The 19,941-nt window shown below is 34.4% G+C and overlaps 1 protein-coding gene across 5 annotated transcripts in view; it reads left to right on the top strand.

Annotated features, from left to right (window-relative positions):
* Positions 1-19,941, top strand: part of SMARCA2 (SWI/SNF related, matrix associated, actin dependent regulator of chromatin, subfamily a, member 2) — a 215,224-nt gene that overhangs the window by 183,893 nt on the left and 11,390 nt on the right. For all 5 annotated transcript variants that reach the window (XM_044659297.1, XM_044659311.1, XM_044659304.1 and 2 more), the window contains 3 exons: positions 1,002-1,219; positions 19,057-19,162; positions 19,607-19,708. In XM_044659297.1, the coding sequence (XP_044515232.1) occupies positions 1,002-1,219; positions 19,057-19,162; positions 19,607-19,708 (426 nt within the window). The remainder of the gene's footprint in view (positions 1-1,001; positions 1,220-19,056; positions 19,163-19,606; positions 19,709-19,941) is intronic.

Below are 19,941 nucleotides of genomic sequence, written 5' to 3'. Positions count from 1 at the left end.
AGAAATGAAGGTAATTGCCTTATGATTAGAGCTCTTTCAGTTTCGAGAAAGGATTGATTAGCATTTGCATACTCAAGGCAATATTGAGAGGCAGGGGGAACAAATAACAACATCAGTTATGTTTTGAGAAAGCATTAATCTTAAAATCTGATTTAAAGATTTATTTAAAATTTTTTTCCTTGTGTGGTCAAATTTTCTATTTCTTGCATGTTTGATTTTTAGATTTTTCTTTCTTATTTTTTAAGTTTTGTAATTTACCCCTCAAAAAAAGTTTAACTTCTGTGTTCGTCACATGGATCTTTTAGCCATTTGTGAACAGGTTTCTTTTATACCTGGTTGTTTTTTATAGCTATTTTATTATCTCTCTGCATTAGAGCTGCTGGCTGTGTTTAAGGCAAACGTTTGCAGGTAATTTGGAGAAAGTGTTTTTTGTTTGTGACGGTGTGTGTGCTTTAAGTGCATTCGTAAGGAATTGTGGCTTTGTAATTCATTCTGGTCTTGTTTCTGGCACAGAAATTATAAAATGTTGATTTATTTTACCTTATGAGTCAAGAATAAATTAATAGAAAATCTAAAAGAAAAAATAGGTGGAATTTTGTGTTAGATTGCTTGAAGATAGAGTCAGGAATTTTTCTGCCCGCTTACAACAATGGGATACCAAGTTCTACTTCTTACTTTTATTTGGATTAATTTCATTTGGATTCAGTTGTATTTAAATAGATAATGTTTATAGAGGTGTGTCTTTTTTTTTCTATAAAACTTATTCATCTTTGCTACTAGAGTTATGTAGGCCGTTAGGTTATTTTGATGAAGCCAAAGTAGGTTTGAGATGTGTTTATCCAATATGGTGGTGATGTTTACTCAAGTCCAAAATTTACTGTTAACTTTTAGTTTTCTTTAGTATTTATATGTTTTATTCATTCTGACCATTCAAATTTCATTTTTTTTTTATTGTGCTGATTTCCCTCCCCCCCCCCCCTTCTTACATCCATGGACAATAGGCAATCGAAGACGGTAATTTGGAAGAAATGGAAGAGGAAGTGCGGCTCAAGAAACGAAAAAGACGAAGAAATGTGGAGAAAGAGCCTGGGAAGGAAGATGTGGAAAAAGCTAAAAAGAGAAGAGGCCGGCCTCCAGCAGAGAAATTGTCGCCAAACCCCCCCAAACTGACAAAGCAGATGAATGCCATTATTGATACTGTAATAAACTACAAAGATAGGTGAGATTTTGTTACTTTACTTCCACTGATTTATTTTTTATTTTAAGTATCCAAATTTACTCAATTGACTGCTTGAATTTTGAAATTTTGTTTGTTGTATGCATCGTTTCACATTGAAGTTTCCAAAATTTCTAATGTATCAAATATAATCATAATTTTCAATATTTGGGGAGCATATTTAGACATAAGATGATTTGAGCTATTCGATAACGTTCTGGAATGGAAGGAATACTAGCTTTGGAGTCACAGGTCCTGAGTGTCATTGCCATTGAGATCTTGAAAATGTCACTTTATCACCTTAAGCCTCGATTTTCTCATTTCTAAAATGTAGAAGTAGAATCACTGAGTCATTCAATATTTAGTAAGCACTTTCTATGTACCAGGCACTGTACTAAGCTCTGGGGAACACCAGAAAGACAGTCCCTGTCCTAAAGGACTAGGTGACACATAAAGTGCCTTCTATCTTTTAATCTAGGGACCTTTGAATACTAAAATTTCTCTCCTCAAGTAGGATTTAATTTGTTGAGAGCTCAAAGGACCTCTAAAGTATCATCATTTGGGAGAGGGAATATGAAATCCGAAAACACATGGACACACAAATATTTTTCTCATAGAAATATAATCTTCTAAATTAAACAGAAGTTTTATAGAAAATATTTCCACCACCCAAAGTGCCCCGATTTCTCAATAGTAACCTTTTTCTAAACCATTCCCCCCACCCCCTAATATATTTGTGTTGCAAGACTGCAGGTTGGAGGTTATTGTCTTGTTACTACAGATATTACTCTAGAGTCTTTGCTACTTCAACAGATAATTCCTTTCAGCCTAGAAGGTCCAGATTTAGCTTTAAGAAATGCTTGAAAACAAGCAATTATTAGTCAACAAACATTTATTAACTGCCATATGCCAGGCACTGTCTTGAGCCCTGTGATTACAAGGAAAGGCAGCAGCATGGTTTAAGAATATAAAATTGAAGCCAGCTACTTGTTGCAATGTGCCAGCCCAAAGGTATTGAGTGTACTATCTAGAAAGAATATCCTAAATGACTGAACACGTAAATAACATTTTTCTTGTCTCTGCCTTTCTCTTTTACTCTCATTTTAGAGTGCTCTTTCAAGACCTCTTCTGCTCTTCCCTATTCTCATTTACCTTTTCTGAAGCTATCCATAGAACATGTCCCAGAAGTTTTAGTGCACTTTGGAGTTCTTTTTGTTTGTTTGTTTTGTTTTGTTTTGTTTTTTAGTAGCTTGAAACTGCCCTAAATCTTTTGGGACACCCTCTATTTCTGCCCTATGTGTGTCATGCTAATTTTGCCTCAGGAACCCTCTTGGGAAGGGCTTATGCTCTTTATATTTTGCATTTCACTTCACCAGCCTATCTTATAAGTGGGAGATTTAATCATGTTTGTCACAGAATCTTCTGCAGACTATATTTCTAAACAATAGACAATGAGTCCCCTAAACCAACAAAACATCATTTGAGATCTGTCTGGTTTCTGGAGAGATGAAGTAGTTGAACAACATTGGAGCTGGTTGGTTGTCTTTGTCTTCTGTTAATCATATAACTGATGTCCAACTGAAACAAGCCACAGTGTTTCACTTTAAGGAATTGTCAGGATCAAAAACATATTAAAAGGTAACCCCGCCACCATTTTGCAAGCTATTCTAACAAGTTGGTTAGAAATGGTTTATATTTTCTACTTTGCGTTGTACAAATGTGAAAAGTTTATTGACCAAATTACTCAAGGCGAAGAATTGAGCAGAGATTTTTTTTTGTTACTTATTGTAGCTATGCTGAATTCTAAAATGATGTGAGGAAGGCAAATAACAAGTCTCTAATGATCATGATGCCCTCGTTCTTTTTCTGGCAGAGTAGAGAAATGCCCTCTGATCCCAACAGGTTGGTTTAGTCTATTTTCTGGTCGCATTTTCAGAGAGATCAGTGGCCGTAATTTAAAAGAAAAAAAAACAAACAAACATTAAAATTGGTTCTAAGTGTTCATTACTAGGTTTATGACCACTATTTATTACTTATTACTATTATTAGTTTTGCTTTTGTAAAATGCCCTCCAGTTAAAGACAGCAATGTGTTTAGAGACTCAGCTGTGGACCTGGTATTTATTGAGGTAGTTGTGTGCTGTGTTAGATAGTGCATTGGGTTATTTGGGGTCGGAGGGCCAGAGTTCAGAGCCTGCTTTTGCTGCTTGCTGTAGTGTTGGTAGCTCATTTAACCTCCCTTGACTTTGCTTTCCTTGTCTATCAATGGAGGGATTTCTGACTGGATGATTTCTAATGCCCTTCCTAGCTCAAAATTCTTTGAGGTCTAGTTGTGCACACTTGAATTTGTATTGTAAAGATAGGAATGGAGGAAGACATACTGGGCCAGAGAACGCTATTTACCAACTGAATTGTACCCTTCTTTTCTTTGGAAATGATCATCCCTTTTAGAATTCTGGCTACCATACCCCTTCCTATGCCCGTCTATTCTTTGAGAAGGATCAGCACCAAGAATTTAGTTGGATTGTATCGGTTATTTGACCAGTCTAAGGCATTAAATAATACCAACAATGATGATGGTGGTAATGATGACAGCAATAAATATTTCCCAGAATATGCCCCTTTCTGCTTATCGCCTTCATATATTACTTTTCATTGGAGTGGGGAGTATTTATTTCTCCGGTTATACTTGTTTAGGTGACCAACTGGTTTATATTAACTCAACCTAAAACAGATTTGATGCTAAAAGGCTGAGAATGGTCCTTAAAGAAAATAAGATTCAAAATTGTGACCCCAACATTTATAAAATTGTACCTAGCTATGTATACTTTTCCTATCTTCTGAAAAAGTCAGAAAAGGAATTCTCTAAGACCCTGCTACCATGTAGAAGTAATTTTACATTGTAATGGTGCCCTGGATTCACATGAATCTCTTTAATGTGGTTATTTCCTCCTTCACTCTCATAGTTTAGGAACCTAGCTGGCCAAGTATACAGATATTGAAGCCAACCACTTTGAGAAATGTGTCAATACAAAAGTATTAGGTGTGTTGTAAAAAATATCCCAAATTGATGAGCGTGTGAGGAGAGTGCATTTTTCTACCTGTTCCTCCTTTTCAGTTCTACTTTTATTTTAGAATTCCATGCAAAGACCTTTTCTACTCTTCATATTTTCATGAACCTTTTGTGGAATGTGTATCTATATTTCCCCCTGTATGTGTCATGTTTAGTTTGCCTTAGGAATCCTCTGGGAAGGGACTTACTCTATTTATATTTTGCATTTCACTTTACCAACTTGGTACCCAAGTAGGAGGTACTCAAATTAGGAGGGCTTTAATTAGATGGAATGTCAGCAGATCCTATTTTTTGGGGTTGATCTTAGACAAAATATTCTGAGAAATGCAGTTGTCATGGAGTTGAAGGTTTTTATACCATTAGAGACTGTCACTAACATAGTAACTCTCCCTACCTATGTGACTTGTAATCACTCCCACTACTTCAAGTGTTAGCTCTACTATGTATTAAATGAGACCTTTAGGAGCTTCCATATATCTTGAACCCTTGTGTGAGGAATTAAATGCTTTTCACATTGCAGGGTTTTTTTTTATCCTCTTGCATTGATATCTAAATTATTATAACTTGAATTTGTTTTATAAGAAAACATGTACCTGATTCTCATTAGAGAATATTTTTTGTTTACCTCACTTTTTCTTAAAAAAAAATATATGTCATGTTTCTGAAAAATTGAGAAACATGCCAGGTATTATTTAATGAAGTCACTAGAAGTGAAAATAATTGGCACTCTGTTCCTGACAGTGGTGGTTCTATATCCTGAACATCCTGAGCTGGCCTTTGTCAAGGATAGTTATATTGTATGTGTGTGAATTTGAATTCTATGAATAGAATACCTAGTACACCTTGCCCTTGTGAGAATCCTTGAACATATTTTTTTAAACCCAGTTTTGTTTTATTTTGAGTTCCAGATTCTTTCCCTCCCCAACGCATTGAGAAAGCAAACAAACCCCGCTACAAATATGTGTAGTCATATAAAACAAATTTCCACATTAGCCATCTTCCTCCCAAAAGGGGTGGGAGAAGCAAGAAAAAGAAGAAGAAAATGTTCTTTGATCTGCCATCTGAGCCCATCAGCTCTCTATCTGGAAGTGAATAGTATATTTCATCATCAGTCCTTTGGAATTGTGGTAGGTCATTGTGTTGCTCAAAGGAACTAAGCCTTTCAAAGTTAATTAGCTTTACGATATCACTGTTACTATATAATTTGTTCTGCTCACTGTACTTTGTATGAGTTCAAAGAGGTCTTCCCAGGTTTCCCTGAAACCTTCCCCTTCATCATTTTTTATAACACAGTAGTGTTGCTTCATATCCATGTCCCATAACTTCTTCAGCCATTCCCCAATTGATTGGCATTACCTCGTTTTCCAATTCTTTGATGTCACAAACAGCTGCTATAAAATTTTTGTGCCATATGGGTCTTTTTCCTTTCTTTGATCTCTTTGAGTTATCAACCTAATAATAATATTGCTGTGTCAAAGGGTAACCTTTGCATACTTTTCATCTCACAGAGGAGGGATACTGTACTCAGGGGCACAGGTAACGATTTTTTTTCCAAAAAATTTAAATATGAGTTTTGGTTTTATTGGAAAGCTTTTAAAGTATTTCTGTGTTTAATCAGATTTTAAATATTTACCTAAAGCTTTTTACCCAAGTTTTAGATCTTAGAACACTGAATCCACTCTTGTTTACATGGGAGTTCAGAGACCAGAAAATTTTTCTAAAAAGGAAAGTGAGATTAGTAGATGTGGAGTGGTAATAATAAAGAAAAAGAACTAAAAGAAACATTTCAAAGATAGAGGAAATTTCTCATAAATATTTTGTTTTAAGGAAGAAAAGGAACTTTCAGTGTTGAAAGAAAGCTTAAATATCATCTACTGCCTTCTACCACCAAAAACAGAAATTTCTTCTACAATATCCCTAATATGGTCATGCCCCATCCACCTAAATACTTAGAATAGGCAGCATCTAGGTGGCTAGGTGGATGAAGAGCCAGACCTGGAGACAGGAGATCCTGGGTTCATATCCAACCTCAGACACTTCCTGACTCAATGACCCTGGACAAGTCACTTAACTGAAATTACCTAGCCCTTATCGCATTTTTTGCCTTAGAACCAATGTTTAGTATTGACTATGAGACAGAAAGTAAGGGTTAAAAAAAATACTTAGAATTACAAGAATGCCACCACTTTGCAAAGAAAATTCATCCCATTAGATAGAAATAATTCTTTTAAATTCTTTATATTGACCTGAAATTTTCCTTTACTGTGACCTATTTGTCTTAATTCTGTTTTCTAGTACAAATTATACCTATTCCCTCTTTTCTGTGCAGACCTTTCAAATATGAAATTTGTCTTTTTTGAATGATAATTATGTACCTTCCTCCCACTCCGAAAATCTTCCCTTCTTCTGATTAATTAGTCCCAGGGTCTTGACTTTTCCTCACATGACAAGATTTCTGGATCTTTAACCAACCTGCTCTTCACCTACTCTGATTGTTGCCTAATTTGCCAGTATCCCAACCAAAACAAGAGCCCCAGAACAAAGCACAGTATTTTAAGTATAGTTTGACTAGCATAGACTCTCTTCTTCCTTGATCCAGAAAGTACAGTCAACAACATTGCTATAGCAAATTATTTAAGTTTCAGGCTTTTTATTTAGTAGCAAAGGCACAGTATTAGTTTCTATCAGATACATGAACTAAAACTCTCAGAGCTTTTGGCTCCATCAAGCCTCCTGTTCCACATTCTGTACATTCACAGTTAATTTAAAAAACAAAAGCAAAAACTTAAATTCATCTTCATCCCTCCCCATTGCATCAGTATCTGATGAAGTCGTGACCCTTCTCCTTGCCTCTAAACCAATGGTGTCAAACTCAAAACAGAAATGAATGAATACTGATTTGAATCTAAGGATCACTACAGGCCCCATATTAACTTTGTTTTATAATGGAATATTGTCTATGTTTTGCTGTGTGTTTCTCAATTATATTTTGAGCTGATTCCCAAGTCCTTGGAAGTATTGCCCCTTCCTGTGTATTTGGTGTATTGACCCTAGACCAACTCACTCCTATTTTTGGATCTCATCTCCTTCCATCTTTTCCCCTCAACCACTTTTTCCCTTTCTTTCATCTACATCAGTGGTTCCCAGACTTTTTTGGCCTACCACCCCCTTTCCAGAAAAAATATTACTTAGCTCCCTGGAAATTAATTTTTTTAATTTTAATAGCAATTAATAGGAAAGATAAATGCACCTGTGGCCATCACTGCCTCCCTGGATCGCTGCAGCACCCACCAGGGGGCGGTGGCGCCCACTTTGGGAATCACTGATCTAGATCATTTCCTTTTCCTTATTCATTGTCTATTTCCCTGTCACTTATAAGCTATATACTTAACCTGGCCTCCTTCTCATGTTTCCATATGAAATCTTTTCTCTCTTTCAAAATAAAACTTTAATAAGTCCTCACATCTCCATTTCCTCAGCTCCTGCTCTTCTCCCCTTACTGTAGTCTCATTTCAGACTCCAGTACTTAACTGAGACTTTGGTTGTCTCAAACCTTATCCGTGATCTCTTCATTTTTGATCCACTGACCTTTTCCCTTCATTTGGATTTTTAAACTTAAGTCAGCTTTTAGTACTGTTGGGCACCCCTTCCTCCAGTATGCTCTTTCTTCCCTTGATTTCTACTCATCCAGCCATTTCTTCTCAGCTTCCTTTGCTCGGCATCATTCGGCTTCCATTTGCTACACATGGGCATCTGCCAAGGGTCTGTCAGAGACTGCATAACTATTTCAACATAACTGGTAGCCTTTGAGATGTTACACATTTTATTTTATGCATTTAAAGATATTATACTTAGAAAGGATCTGTAGTCTTCACCATATGGCCAAAGAAAAGGTTTAAAATCCCTACTGTGTTTTCTACCTTAAGGTCTAGATCCAAATCACAGATTTTATTTTTTTTTTAATTTCCAACTCATTATACATATTATAACTATACTATCACCACCTCTTTTATTGTCGAAATTACATTTGATCAATTATAGATCATTTCATCTTTATAGAACTATGTTACCCAATATAGTCTCTGACTTTGATATCAAGCTTAATTTTTTTAATTGAAATCTGTTTTGTAGAGTATGTTCATATGTTTACTTAATCTCACTATTTTTTGGTCTAAGATGACAAAGTCTCTTTATCACAGATCTCCATCATTTCCATATCACTATTCTTTGTTCATCAGAATTAAATACATAACTATATCCTTTTTTTCACATTGCACTGTTGCCTTACTATAGAAAATTACCATTGTACACAGTTTGCAAAGTTATTTTAGGGAACTCAGAACTTTAGGAAACCAAGTTCCAAGACCCTGAATGTTTGTGAAGTGATTTGTAAATTTTATGTCTTTAAAAAGTGCCATATTATATTATTATTGTGAAGTTTCAATATGGTATCAAGTAAGAAAACTCTGCTAAATTTATTGATATTTTGAAGTCTAAATCTCAAGTAACCACTTAAATGTATGAATTTACTTTCCTAATTGTCTACTAAACACTAAAATTTCTGAACACAGGAATCTGTTTGTAGAGTGAATTTAGAACTAAGAAAATTTTAAAGGATAAAAATTTCAGGACATACTTAATCTACTGTCTTAAGACATACTGCTAGAGAGCTCTCCACTGCTGGCTCATATGATTACCTTTTCTTATTTTCTTTAATATTAGGACACTATGTGATGAAGAATATGAAATGTAGCAACCACAAATGCATTCTACTTTCAAAACTTTATTTCCCTTTCTTTTTTCTTTGTCTCTGTTTTAGTGACAAAAATTCCCAAGTTCTTTATACTTTTATAAAGGATATCTTAATTCTTTCAGGGTCTTTATTTTATCTGTCCTTAAAGCTATAATGATATTGTTGACATTTAATGTATCTTTAGAAAAATACCAACAATTTTCAGGTCAATTATTTAAATAGCTTCTTTGTCAGATATTTGGTGCCATCCAGTTGCTATTTCCTTAAAAAGGATCTAAAATTCTCTTTCTAAGCTAAGCAGTCCAGATTGTTCTTGTGAAAGTGACAGTATGGCCAAAGAATATAGATAGACTTTTACGAAAAACATATTTGTAGATTAGTTGCTATTCTCACATATATTTTGCTTCTGTATCAGATACATTAGATATTATTAGGGATAGAGGTGAAGCAGTAAAAATATATAGAGTACTAGACTTAGTATTAGTCAGAACTTGTGTTCAAAACCTTCCTCTGACACTTTACTAGTTTAGGTAAGTCTTGTGACCCCCTCTGCACCTGATAACTCCTCTTTAAAATGTTGATAAGGATACTTGTAGTGCTGCTAGGATCAGATCATATATATCTACTTGATATATATATGTATAGCATTTTGAAAACCTTAAAAGACTACATAAATATTAACTATTATTAATGAAAAGAAAGTTTTATCTGCTATTTAATGTAAAAATATTGCCTAGAGTCCAAAAAGAAGCTATTGACAGCAATGTGAATTTCAGACTTTGGGGTTTTTTTCACCCTTTTATACTTAAGAAATGCACATTTTCAGTTAATTGTAATTCAGATGAAAAACATTAAGTTAAATTAATGACTCAAGTGGTTGTTTGATCTTCCCAATATGGGCATTCCCTCCAGTGTTACATATTGTAACCAGACCATGCCTGTTCATCCTGTGTTAACAGTTGGCCATTTCTTCCAAGAAAACCCTCACACATCAACATTCATTTTCTTTTTTTTTCTTTTAAGTTTATTTATTTATTTTAGAATATTTCCCATGGTTACATGAATCATAACATTCATTTTCTTGACAATCTATGGATATCAATAAAGCATGTTTGTTGCTCATTGGTTATAGCTTGATCTTGCTATATGACCAATCTATGTTTAATTTTTTATCTTACATTTCTCTATCATTATGTGCATGGTTTCCTCAGTATACTACCTTGTTCTAATGTACACCATTTACTCTTTGGTTGATCCTTAAAATCTATTCTTCAGAAACTATAGAATAAAAACTATTCTTCAGAAACTATAATGACTTATAGTCATTCAACATCATAGAAAGAATATTAGTGGTTAAAATATGGCCTTTGGGGTTGTTAAAAGATGTATATAGTTTTCAAAAGGCAGTTTAGCTCCTTTTTCCCTTCTTCCCATTCAATTCTGAGCCCAGCTTGATATCTCTTTTATGCATTTTCCAAGATACAGATAAATAGATGGTATATAGAAAAATGGACAGATGGATGTATATATGTGTTTATATATTTGCACATATGTATATATCTACACATGTGTATATGCCTGTGTTAAACATGTAAATGTTAACATAACATATACACATATAAACATGTGTGTGTTGAGAGCCAAAGAGACTTACCAGTGAACAAACTTTATGAGCTCAAAGTCCAACTGCATAGTTCAGACAATAAGTATTTTTTAACATCTTGGCTTTTCTTGTGCAAAGAAGAATAAGAGAAATTCTATTTTGAGAGATTATGAATTTCATTAAGGAGGTTCTCTAATGGTACAGGCTTGAGGCAATTAGTATATTGACCCAAACAGGAGCATGCAGAGAAACTCACTAAAGAGAGTTCATGGGATTTAAAGTTTTTTAATTTAATTTTTCAATTAACATTTATTCTCTCCCTCACCCTTCCCCCACTGAAAAGAAAAAGAAAAAGAAGTCCCTTGTACAAATTATGTTCTGTTAAGCAAAACAAATTCCCATATAGAATGTGTCCAAAAACATATACCTCATGCCACACTTTGAATCCAGTGCTTCTCTTTCAGGAGGTGGGTAGTTGCTCATTGACTTGATCAGAGTAATTAAGTCTTTCAGTGTTATTTGTCTTTACAGTGTTGTACAAATTGTTCTTCATTCTGCCTCAGTTTATATATCTTCCTAGATTTCTTCAAAAACATGTTTATAATCATTTCTTAATGGCACAGTAACATCCCACTGCATTCACATGCCATAACTTATTCATTTGTTTGAAATCTATCTTCATTATGGAATCTCTATTGGATAGCTTCCATGACAGTGGCAGGCACCTTTGGCAAGCTTGCATCTTTGTTTTATGCCTTTACTTGATGTTAATAATCAAAGAGTTATCGAAACAAATTATCTCTGTTGTAAAGCCTCATATGATTTTGACATATGCGTGGAAAATACCTTATTGGAAGAGAGCCTTTAAACCAGCCCCTTATTCTACAGAGTTACTTTCTTTTTAACAGTCAAGAACAATAATCACAGCAGGATCTTGTATTATCTATACTCTTCAGTTAATTATATGTGATTGTAAAGATGTGGTCTGCTATAGGATGTAATTTGCAAATTTCTGCTTATCTTCTTATACCTTCGTCAAGCATGCACTTAATGAATGTGTAGATTGCTCTCATAAACATTTTCTATTTACGGGAAAGTAGGCATGTGGGTCAGTAATTATTGTTGTACTCTCTGTCAACTTTTTCTGGGTAATTAATTAAGAGGTCCAAAATTTTTCAACATCAAAATGTGTTGCCATCAGCACAGATTGGTCTAGTACAGCTGCTTATTCGGTCTTGTTTCTTTGGTTACATTTCTACTTCCTTGGAAAAAATATGTTAAAAGCTTACAATGGTAGCTCCACTGTCCTGGACAAAGAATTTGTCATTTAAAATATGTGTGGATCTTTCCTAATTTTTATCTATTTGTTATTCTTATTGCAGTTTTATCTTTAGTTGCTCTTGAGATGATTTTACATAGTTGGATGTCTTGCCATCTTTAAACCTGCCTTTTCTGTCCCTTGTCACCCTTTTTTGAAGTGATTCTGTGCAAGATTTTACAAACAAGTTTATATTCTAAACCAGTGATGGTAGTGGCTGATAAATGTCACTTCTTGGCAAAGATATAATGTATTAGTTGGTTGGTGCAATTTCTAGGCTTTGGGGCCTCCATCTTTTTGAAATTATTTTTTAAAAATCTATACATACATACATATATATACACAGATGAAATGGCTACAACCTGGGTTGATATCTGTTGTTGTTTTATACCTTTTAGTTTTTTTGGTCTGTTTTTTTAACGTAGCATATTGAAAGAGGTAAAATTGGAGTTGTCTTAATCATATGCCATATGATTTTACAAATTTCATTATTTCTTGTTTGGATTAATTTTTATATTAGCTTTAATTCTAGGACTACACATGGACAGCCAACATGAGAATGGCTACCTTGTCAAGAATGAATTATTGCCTGGTCATTTAAATATAATCAGTTTCTTCTGTTACTTGGTGTTGCCCCTGACCAGCATTTCTTGGTTCTTTTCTCAAAGAAAATCTCAACAATATAAAAGTTTAAGGCATCTGTATAATACACAAGTCTATGGCTGTGCTTGTTTCTTACTCTTGAACAATATTTTGCAACACATTTTCCATTCTGATGTCTACATTTTCATTAAGGTCATAGAGTTTCAAAATATGCCTTGGTATATTTGGAAGATGCTATTAAATTCTTCATATTTACTTCTTCATCCTCATAATAAATGATAATGTGGGTGCATAAACTGCAACATTTTCCATGATGGTCAATGCTTAAGAGCATTATATTACAATATGACATATTATGTGAGATATAACACCCCATGAAATGTTTCTTGTTGCCTTCATCTTGTTGCCATCAGTCAGTCAACAAATACTAAATGCCAACTCTGTGCCAGGTGCTAAGCGAGGTACTGTGGATATAAGTTCAAAGAATTAAACAGTCTTACTAATAATGAAATTACGTTTTGATGGAGATCATTAAGTGTATGTAAAAATAAAAATAGCAATATTTTTTGACATATAGGCTGATTCTTTGGGAGAGGAGAGGGGAAAGGATGGAGAGGAATTTATGAAATATAAAAACATTAAAATTTTACTATTTTAAAGTACATAACGCATAAATACAAAGTTTTTACATGTATGCATAAACGTTATATACACACAGTAGTTAAACATAAGGTGGATTGGAGGACATTAGCAATTGGAAACAACAAGAAAGGATAGGTTATACCTAGGAAATAGCTGAGTTGCATCTTAAAAGAAGAGAGAAGTATTCTAAGGCAAAGGTAAGGAGGAGAATCCATTCAAGCTATGGCAGATGAACAGTGCAAAGGACCATCAATGGGAGGTGGAGTGTCTTCCTATACCAGGAACAGAGAAAAAGCAAATTTGGCTAGATTGCAAAATGTGGGAGGGAAAGTAATATCCAGTAAGGCTGGAAAGATAAATTTGGACCAGATTCTATAAGACTTTAAAAAAACGATGGGAGTTTATATTTTATCCTGGAAGCAATAGGAAGCCACTGGAGTCGGTTCAGTGAGAGCAGATCTGAACTTATGGAAAATTACTTTGGCAGCAAGATACAGAGTTGACTTGGAAGTGGTGAAAGTCTTGGAATAGTGAGGTAGAGAGACCAATTAGGAGACTTTTGTAATCATCAAGATAAGAGGGGATAAGAGCCTAAACTAAGGTAGGTGGTAGCTGGATAGAGAGAAAAGAATTTACATATGAGAGACGAGAATATAGAAATGGCAAGATTGGACAATCAATGTAGGATGGAGAGTAAGGAGTCAGGGATAATACTGAGGTTATGAACCTGAGGTATTGGGATGATGGTGGTGTCTTCAACAGAAATAGGGATGTTTTGAAGAGGCGAACATTTAGAGGAAAAGGTAATGGCTTCATGATTTCTTTTAAAGACTGTTTTATTTATGTTTTCCAGGATAATCTGTGAATTATCCTCCTAGGAAGCCATAATTTTCTTTTGTATGTTGCTTTCATTTTTAGAGAAAATGTCAAGATAAATATGCTTCAGTTCCTTGAGTAGTTTGTCTATTTGCTGTTGCACAAGTTCCCATTTAGAGAATTAGTAGATTTAGGCAGCCAGGTGGCTCAGTGGATAGAGAGCCATTCCTGGAGATAGCAAGTCTGAATTCAAATCTGACACCACAGACACTTCGTAGCCATTCAACCCTGGGCAAGTCACTTAAACCCAATTGCCTAGCCCTTAACTTCTCTTTTGCCTCAGAACTAACACTTAATATCAGTTATAAGACAGAATGTAAGAGGATTGTTTGTTTTTAAGAATTAATGGATTAAATTAATGTTTATGGATAGTCTAAAACACAGTTCTTAGTTATAACTACTCTGTTCATATCACTATGAAAACCGAAGGAAGTAGACTGCATTTTTTTCTTTTTTTATGAATTATCATGGTCAAGGAATTCAAATAAAAGCCAGTCCATATCTAGATAGGCTGGTCCTTGGAAAAAGGCCAGTTTCTACTACTGGAGCCATACCTGAAGTGTTCCTGGAATGGTAGAACTTACCATAGTGTTCCTCCATTGCATGACCTTTTAAGAACTCATCTTAATCTCTAAAAACAGAACGGGCCAGCAGAGTAGAATTTTGTAGAGTCACTTTATTATACTTTCTTATTACATTGACTAATCTTGCAGGCAGTCCACAAACAAATTTAAGAGTTTACTTTCTCATTTGTCTACATATAGATTGAATTGGACTTCATTGTCTGTTTCTTTGTACAGTTCAGTTTTACAGAATGAAATTTGTGGAAGTTTCCTGGTCTCTCTCATCAGCATTTTTTTTCTTTCCTTAGTTAATATAATTGAGTTGAAAGTGACCTTAGAAAGCATCTCTCCTCCTTTTAAAAAATAGATTTGACAACAGAAGCCCTAAGAGATGAAAGTCATGTAGTGATTTCATAGTTGATCTGTACTTGATCCCTTAACTCCCAAATCAGGTGTTTTTTTTAAAAACTCTACTCTTCTGCCTTTCTAAATATTTGCGTGCTTGGAATTTTCATCATTTTTGTCACCTTTTGTCATCCTTACAGTCTTTGGCAGTTATTGTGATTCAGTCATTTCAGTTATGTCTCACTTTTCATGGTCTCATTTGGAATTTTCTTGGCAAAGATACTGGAGTGGCTTGCCATTTCCTTCTCCAGCTCATTTAACAGATTGAGGCAAATATGGTTAATTGACTTGTCCAGTGTCACCCAGCTAGTGTCTGAGGCTACTTTTTAATTCAGGCCTTCCTTACTCTAGGCTTAGAGCTCTATCCACTCATGCCACAGTAGCACACTGATATAAAGAAAGTTATAGTTGTAATAAATTGATCTAAAATTAATTTTATCAATTTCCCTTCAATATTCTTTTTTTTCTCTTATGACAAGAAGTACATATCTAAAAGATAACTTACACCTAGTTCTCAAGTGCAGCACTTAGTTCTCAAATATAACAATCAAGTCAAAATGACATAATGGAAAAAAAAAAACATGGAGTAAGCTTAAAAGTTTCAATAGAAACAGAACATCTTTTACAGATTCATGTACAACTAGTTCATTGTTTGGCACTTATTAAAAATCTTTCTGGTACTGAAAAAAGCCTAAATGTTTGCAAAGTTAGCTGTATTTAAGAGAAAGGCTGAGAATCCCAAATACCACCAACTTTCTAATTAAAGAAAAGCAAAAGTATTCTTTTTTTCAAAATTAGTGGTGAAGAAAAAAGTGATGACAAATTATTTATTTATTGAATTTGCACTACAGTTTCTTAACTAGATCTATTGAGAAATATGTTCCCTAGTCTTGTGAAATTTGTTCACTTAAGTAGAAAAAAAACCAATCCATGGAAGGAACTGATATTTCATTATAATCTGTGTTTTGCTTATTGTAAGGGCAATAGAAATTCAGAAAGTGAGGAATTAGAACTTGAGCTAGCCCTGGAAAGACGAAGAAGATTTGAACAGGTGACAAGAAGGTTAGAGAACATTGTAGGAGGAAAATATATTAGTGTAAGCAAAAGCAAGATGCTTCAAAGAATAGTTCTGTGTATGCAGAAGACACTGATCTCCCTGAACATTGTACCAAAGTGGATAATGGAGAAAAATAAGGAAAAGGATCAATAGTCAGGTAGAGTGGGCCTAGTTATGAAGGACCAAGCTTTCTTAGAATTTTCATAGCATTTTGTTTGTACAACTGCTGTGGTGCTTACTTATATTCTGTTTCACTTTATAATTGCATATTTGTCATTGTGCCCCTGCTCCCCCACAGCACACACCCCCATACACACACATACATCGCCCTCAGTTTCTCGAGAGCAAGACTTGTCTCCCAACTGGATATGTAAGTATGAAGTAACATTTTCTATAGCAATGAGCACATAGTAGCTGTTCAAAATATTTATTGAATTTAGCTTTGGATGCTTTGTTACACAACAATAGGTCAGTCTGTATTCCAGAATTCAAAGTATCTGTCATATGCTCACAGTACACATTTACACACATCTGGCAGAAATAATAATAAGAAACTTCCTATGAAATTCATGGTCCTTCCATATTATAATGCAGGTTTTAGGGGAGGGGAAAGCTTCCTATGAAATTCATCATCCTCCATATTATAATGCAAACCCTTAAAAAAAAAAGCTTCCTATGAAATTCATTCTTCCTCATGTTATGATGTAAATTCTCTCTACTATCAAGAAAATAGAATGGAGAATATACTTGGAGGGCTCAGATCAATTAGCTTTCATCTATAAAACTAATTAAATATGTTTATTTGTTAAACTTTACATCTAATTCCCTTCCCTCTAATACTGAATTATTCAATTCTGATGGTTGATTCTCATTGGTTAATTGGGGTGGAACAGGGCTTGTCTGTTTTTGTAAAGTAGATCCACTAAGGACCAATTGGATCAAGGAATGGCTCCATCCTCGGTTCTGCATCCCCCTCCTATTATTAGAAATCTTCAGCATACTCTTGATCAGAAATACGCCATTGTTCAGTCCAGATTTAGTATGTCAGTTATAGGTTTTGATATAAAGGATGCACTTGTAATTCATCAATAGAAAAATGACACCATCTATTGGCAAAGTAAAAAATAACACCAGGAAGATGTTGACATATCTAATCCAAAATTATAGGGCCCCACCCATTTGGATTGATGATAATTGGGTGTAAAAGAGTCATTTCAAAAAATGGGGGAGAAAAAAAAAGATCTAAAATCTGTATGTACATTTCATTTATCTTTCTGATTTTCATTTTAATGAACATAAACAGTTTAAAATTTACGTGGCAAGAGCAGAAATTGTAATTCTGTGTATCAGATATATTAATAAATTATGTTCCCATCATGACCGATGGGATGAAATTTATAGAGGAACACACATATGTGCACTTCTCAATCGAGGGAGATAAAGCATCAGCTTCCTGCTAAAATAGCCTAATTAAACACTTTGTGATTCTTGAGCAAAAGTCCATTTCCCTAGGCAACAGCAGGTCTCTCCCTCCTGGGTTCCTGACTCAATTTGAGTATTCATGAGCTGCACATATGCATTTTTTAAAAAGGTGACCTAATGCAATAGAGAACTTCACTCATCCCTCTGACAGAGACATTTCTATTAATTTATGCAGGCCCCTTTTGCACTTCAGCATTTTTCCTTCTAGTTGCTAGGCAACCGTTTAAGTTACTGCGCATGTTTTTTATGATAACTGTCATTATGATTATTTTTTAATTATTCATCTGGGAATATGGATTAAAACAGCATATTGTCACTCATGCCTAACCATTACCTTCTCACATTCTAGCAACCCTCCACTCCCCACCCCACCCCCAAAAATAGCTTTCTGGAATTTTGAGAGAAGCGGTTTGTAATATTTTGTGGTATCTTTGGCTACACAAAGGAAGTAGGCGATGGTAGCATTCTGAGAAGACTTTAAAATGATTATATTTCTTCACAAGCTGATATTGATCTGAGTAGTCCAGGTCAGATGTTCATATCTTGCAGCTAAATGATGAATATCTTTCTTTATTTAGCTGTGTATATAAATAAGCTCTAGTATTAAGTGATAGTAATGTCAGTTCCTTGGAATATTTAGACTAAATTTCTGATCATAAAATGTTTCACAATCTTGAGTGTGTTTTACAAATTAATGCATTCCAGGCATTTTTGTGCCCTTAAAATATATTCTTAAATACATGACTGTATATTCACTAGGTTTTAAGTATACTTCTCAGAAATATGAGCCATTTTCCCTTTCAAAGTAATTTCCTTTTTGAAAAAAAAATATATAAACTGCTTTCTATATATGGAAATGCACTTAGACAGGTTTCCTCTGGATATTAACACAAGATATATGTGTGGTTTGTAACTATAAGCATTGCTTGAAAAGGGATAGAATTGAATTACATAAATATATGTGTGTATATGTACACACACATATACAAATCCATACAATCACATAGATTCTTATCACATTTCCTTTCTAGTTAAAGCGCTCTATACTAAATTATTATAAAAGTCAGACTGAAGTTAATTTTTCAAGAAAAGGACAGAGAAAACAACTAGTCATTTCTCCTTTAGCTCAAAGAATTGTTGCTTAAAAAAAACAACAACCTGGTTTTCTGTTGAATAGAAAGCTTTTAAATACTCCCAAAGGGAAGGAAGAGATTTGCTGGCTGGAAAAAATAAATTCAAAATGGCTTTTGCATATAGTCTGATAGGAGTTGTGGTCTTTGATGTTTTCATTTGACTTTGAAGTGACAGCAGAGTATATTGACTAATAGGGCAGCTGGATTTTGTATTGATTTAAGGAGCCCCATATTCCTGTGCATTTTGTAATACATGGTCTCTATATATTATGTTTTATTGGCATTTACTGTAAAGAAAATCCCTTACTGAATGTTGCTTGATTTATTTTTCAGTTCAGGGCGACAGCTAAGTGAAGTCTTCATTCAGCTTCCATCAAGGAAAGAATTACCAGAATACTATGAATTAATTAGGAAGCCAGTGGATTTCAAAAAAATAAAGGTGGGTGTTGTGTTTGAAAGCAAGCTTCTATTTAAAAAAATAAATGTAGAAACCAAAAAGAAGTGTGTATACAAATCACATGAAATGGTTTCAGTGAAACTGGGGGCAGTTGGTGGGGGGCAGGGGGGAAGGTACCTGTAAATTGACACTTATGCCAGCCTAGCTAGAAAATGTCATTGGATAGGTTCGAGAGTCTTGGTGGCTTACATTTTCGGTAGACTGTACAGAGACCTCCGAGTGTTTTCTTTTAGAATTCTTTCTCTCCTCATTTTCTTACAATTCCTCCCTCCCCACTATACACCCCCTCCTTGGGAGTTAAATCTAACTTGTAGGAGGGTTATTCCGACAGAGCCCAAGTGAGAATCAGGCTACACATATTGTTAACAGAGTCATTCATTTTGTGTTTTTTCTCCTCTCCTCCATTTTATCTAAAAATTCCATTAGGAAAGAATCCGTAATCACAAGTACCGGAGCCTTGGTGATTTGGAGAAAGACGTTATGCTGCTCTGTCATAATGCTCAAACATTCAACTTGGAGGGATCGCAGGTTGGATTCAGTTCACTTACATTTTTTAAGCTTCAATGTGTCTTTTCTCTCTTGAATAAAATATTTTCCTCTTTAAATCTAGTTTTTTAAAATCATTTGACTATACTTATACTCCTGTTACTAAACGTCTGCCAGAAAGAGTCAAACATTCTGTTCTCTGCCATTATTTTATATATATATATATATATATATATATATATATATATATATATATATATATATATATATTCCTG

Source organism: Gracilinanus agilis, chromosome 1 (assembly GCF_016433145.1).
Source record: "Gracilinanus agilis isolate LMUSP501 chromosome 1, AgileGrace, whole genome shotgun sequence".
In the NCBI taxonomy this organism is placed as follows: domain Eukaryota; kingdom Metazoa; phylum Chordata; class Mammalia; order Didelphimorphia; family Didelphidae; genus Gracilinanus; species Gracilinanus agilis.
The sequence above is the reverse complement of the archived record's forward strand: the minus strand, read 5'-3'. Positions and strand labels throughout refer to the sequence as shown.